A 3,786-nucleotide genomic window follows, 5' to 3' on the forward strand; every position below is an offset into this window, starting at 1 on the left:
ATGTAACAAACCTGCACGTTATGCACATGTACCCTAGAACTTAAAGTATAATAAAAAAAAAATTTAAAAAAAAGTACTAAAATGATAAAATAGATTCAGGCCCTTTGAGGACATTTCAACAACCAACTTAAAGAAAGCAAAAAATTCAGTTTAACACAATATTTACACTGCCTGAACCTGCTGGTTAAATGAATTTCTACTTTATTCCTCACATCCTATGTCATTATATGGTTACTTGATCAATAAATGTTTAATAAGTTGCCTATCATGTGTCAGCCTCCAGTCATACACTGGTGAAAATGATGGATAAGATTTTTACCCTCATGAACCTTACAGTTCAGAGGGGGTTTACAGATAAGAATCATAATAAAATGCATGGCAGTATGATACAGCATGCCTGGGATGGGCTGGGGATGAGATGGGGATGGGGGTGGCTATTTATGATATGGCAATCAGTGAAAGCTTCTTTAGACAGGTGACATTTGAAGAGAATCTACCACGCAAACGCCTTAAGAAAGAAGCTTTGGGGCAGTGGAAAAAGCAAGTGCAAAGACAGTCAAGGTAGGAACCAGCCTGAAGAAGTACCTAGGTCAGTTTGCCGTGGTACACAGACCAAGGAAAAGAATGGTATGAAATGAGGCAGATGCTAGCAAGAACAAGATCAAGTAGGAGGCTAGGAAAAGCAGTTTGGATTTTATTCTAATTGCCATTGAAAGCCATTGGAGAGTTTTAAGCAGACTTACAATATTTTCTGATTTAAGTTTTTAAAGGTCACTGATTACTACGTGGAGAATGGACTGTGAGGGGGCAAGCAGCTTGCTCCGAGTGGCACAGACTAAGGTTGTAGTAATGGAGAAGATAATGAGTAAATGTATATAGCATGTTTTATATGGGAGCTGACAGGACTTGTTTATAAATTGACTGTAATTGTAAGGACAAAGAATAGAATCTAGGATAATGGCTATAGTGCCAATACTTATTGCAAGACAGAAGGCAGGGTAAAAATTGGAGGCTTAAGGGAATGCAGGTTCCCCTGAGGTAGGGGATTCTCTTTCTTCCCCTGTCTCTCATATATACCCGAAGTCGTAAACTGAGAGGAAAGAAAGAAAGATAAAAGACTGAGAACCAGATCATACCAGTGAACTCATCCAATCCAAAGTGCTGGAGTAACAGCCTTAACCTATACTGAAGGAGAGAAAGGAAAGAGCTTTGAACCGAATAGATGACTGGTTTTAAAACCAATAGGTTGAGTCTTAGAAACTGAAGTGGGACCATATAATTCAAACTAGCCTGAAAAGTTAGGGAATTGGACCAAATGATGTGGGAAGATGCAACCCGAAGGGAAGAGAGGCTGATATTGCACATCTGAAAGCAGTAATAGGAAAAAATAAAATACTTTTATGTTTGTTCCTGAAGATTTTAAAAATACTCAATAAACCAAGTACCATGAGTGATTCAAGAATGAGGAAGTGGTCAGTTATGTCAAAAGCTGCTGACAAGTTTAATGGAATAAGACAGAACTGACTTTAGCAGTTCTCTGTAATATGTTAATAGCTGATTACCTTGATGAGTCCTTTTATTAAAGTGACATAAAAGCCAGATTGGCGGGGTAAAAAAAGAGTACAGGAAGTGAGTAAATGAAGGTAACAATTAAAGACAAGTGTTTTGGAAGGTTAGCCACACACACACACACCAGAAAGACACAAAGGCAGACCATTTTTAATCATAATAGCTGCTTAATTTCCAGCATGATTCACAGAGATGTCACTATCATTCTCTGGCAATCATCTGCAACCAAAATATAGATGGTGCAGGAAAAGAGTAATTTTCAAATAGTTCTTTGTTTTCTTACCTTCACTCATTACATTTAATGTGTCTTGTTTTCCATCTCCTTCTTGTGACTGACCTGGATCCAGTGAAGTCTGAGAAAGGCTAACTTCTGCTGATAACTGGTCAAGACTTTGGTAACTTTTCCTGTAAAGCAAGGATGAAATACTACTTGAATTTCTTTTCACAAAAAAAAGAATTTCTTGAGTGGTTCTTTAATGGTTTTCAATATGTTAAATTTCTGGTTAAAATTCTCCCCATAATTTCTCCTAAATTTTTTGCTTCAGTATGATCTCCTCCATCATACTTTCCCTCTACCCTCTTTCAAAGCATATCTGTTTAATCCATTGGAAAACAGGAAAAAACAATTTGTCAGACATAATCTTCATACCAATTTTTGATTACATAGATGGTTAAGAAATGGGAACTTCTGGTTATTACCAATTTTCAAAGAACAGAAAATCTTCACATTACTCTTAATGAAGATATAAAGTTGGCATAACAGTAATGACCTAGTGTCTCTTAAGCACCTCAGAATTCTTCAGTGCCTTGACATTGATACAGTTTATATAAACAAAAACAAATTATTATTACAAATTCCTGTAATTAAGAAGTTTAAAAAGTGCTAGGTAATAAAATACCTGTTTGTATTAATATACATCAAGATGATTAAATTCCTCTCATCTAGTTGCTATTTCGAGGCCCATTTTCTATTAAGCTAATAAGTTAATTATATTAGATGTTAAATTCAGTTATAAATGGAAAGTTAATGAAAGCTTATTATTAACCTTTCCTCATATTTGGTTCTTCAGGATAAAACCAACCCAAAAGATAAATGCAGCTTTGGTGTTACACTTTACATAACAGGACAGAATTATTATTTCTATATATAAGTGGTCTAGAGAAAGAATGTTTTTCAGCCTCAATATCTATTATTTCCTAAGGTAGCCAAACACCACCTAATTTCCTAGAAATATATTTTACAATAATTTTTATAGGAATGTACATATAATTTAAATTATCTATTTCACAGTTATCTCTAGTGATATACACAAAAGTAGACTTAGTTACAGGTTTCCAAAAATATGTATATTAAATGTGATTTGAATGTTTATATGTAGTCTCCATTTTATGTTAATTCACGACTCCATTCAAAATGGGGAGGAAGGGGGGAAATAATTTAGTAACTGAATAACAAACTAGATTCACCATTTAAAAAAAAGCAAAGCCCAACAGGTTTCACCAAAACAAGTTATTTTTAATTGCTTTTGTACATATTCTCCATCAATTTTATTAAGATTTTATAAGATTTCATAACAAGTAGATATATACAACAGGTAAATATTTGTCTTTGCCTCTAAGAAATGAAGAATGAGGTGACAGAATAACTTTACCAGCTTACAAAACAGTGTTCTCACTTTATAATTTGATGACTTTTAAATGCTTATAGTATTAAAGTCCTTAGTTAAAATAATTTTTAACTACCAGGAAATTCTACTATTGCAGGAAACTTACGACGATCACAACAGATAACATTTATATGAGCTACGTAATGTGCAATAAAAATGATATCTAATATTTATATAGCACTTACTATATGTTAGGCACTTGTCTACATATATATGAATTTATTTCATCCTCATAGCTACCATAAGAAGCTAGAATTATTACTATGTGCACTTTATGGCAGAATAAACTGGGTCACAAAGAGATTAGATTTAAACCTGTTAGTCTGGCTCTAATTTTCTCTCTTAAATACTATGCTATCCACTCCCTAGTATAGGAAGAAAAGATCTGGCTTCCTATTTTATTAGAAATCCTTCTCTGGCCGGCATAGTGGCTCGCACCTGTAATCCCACCACTGGAAGGCCGAGGTGGGAAGATCAATCACCTGAGGTCGGGAGTCCAAGACCAGCCTGACCAACATGGAGAAACCCCATCTCTACTAAAAATACAAAA

The 3,786-nt window shown here is 34.5% G+C and overlaps 1 protein-coding gene across 3 annotated transcripts in view; it reads right to left on the minus strand.

Annotated features, from left to right (window-relative positions):
- The window catches only part of RUNDC3B (RUN domain containing 3B), a 179,937-nt gene that overhangs the window by 11,850 nt on the left and 164,301 nt on the right, over positions 1–3,786 (minus strand). For all 3 annotated transcript variants that reach the window (XM_011961769.1, XM_011961767.1, XM_011961766.1), the window contains one exon: positions 1,853–1,974. In XM_011961769.1, coding sequence (XP_011817159.1) covers positions 1,853–1,974 — 122 coding nt within the window. The remainder of the gene's footprint in view (positions 1–1,852; positions 1,975–3,786) is intronic.

The sequence above is a fragment of the Colobus angolensis genome, unplaced genomic scaffold (assembly GCF_000951035.1).
Source record: "Colobus angolensis palliatus isolate OR3802 unplaced genomic scaffold, Cang.pa_1.0 Scaffold569, whole genome shotgun sequence".
In the NCBI taxonomy this organism is placed as follows: domain Eukaryota; kingdom Metazoa; phylum Chordata; class Mammalia; order Primates; family Cercopithecidae; genus Colobus; species Colobus angolensis.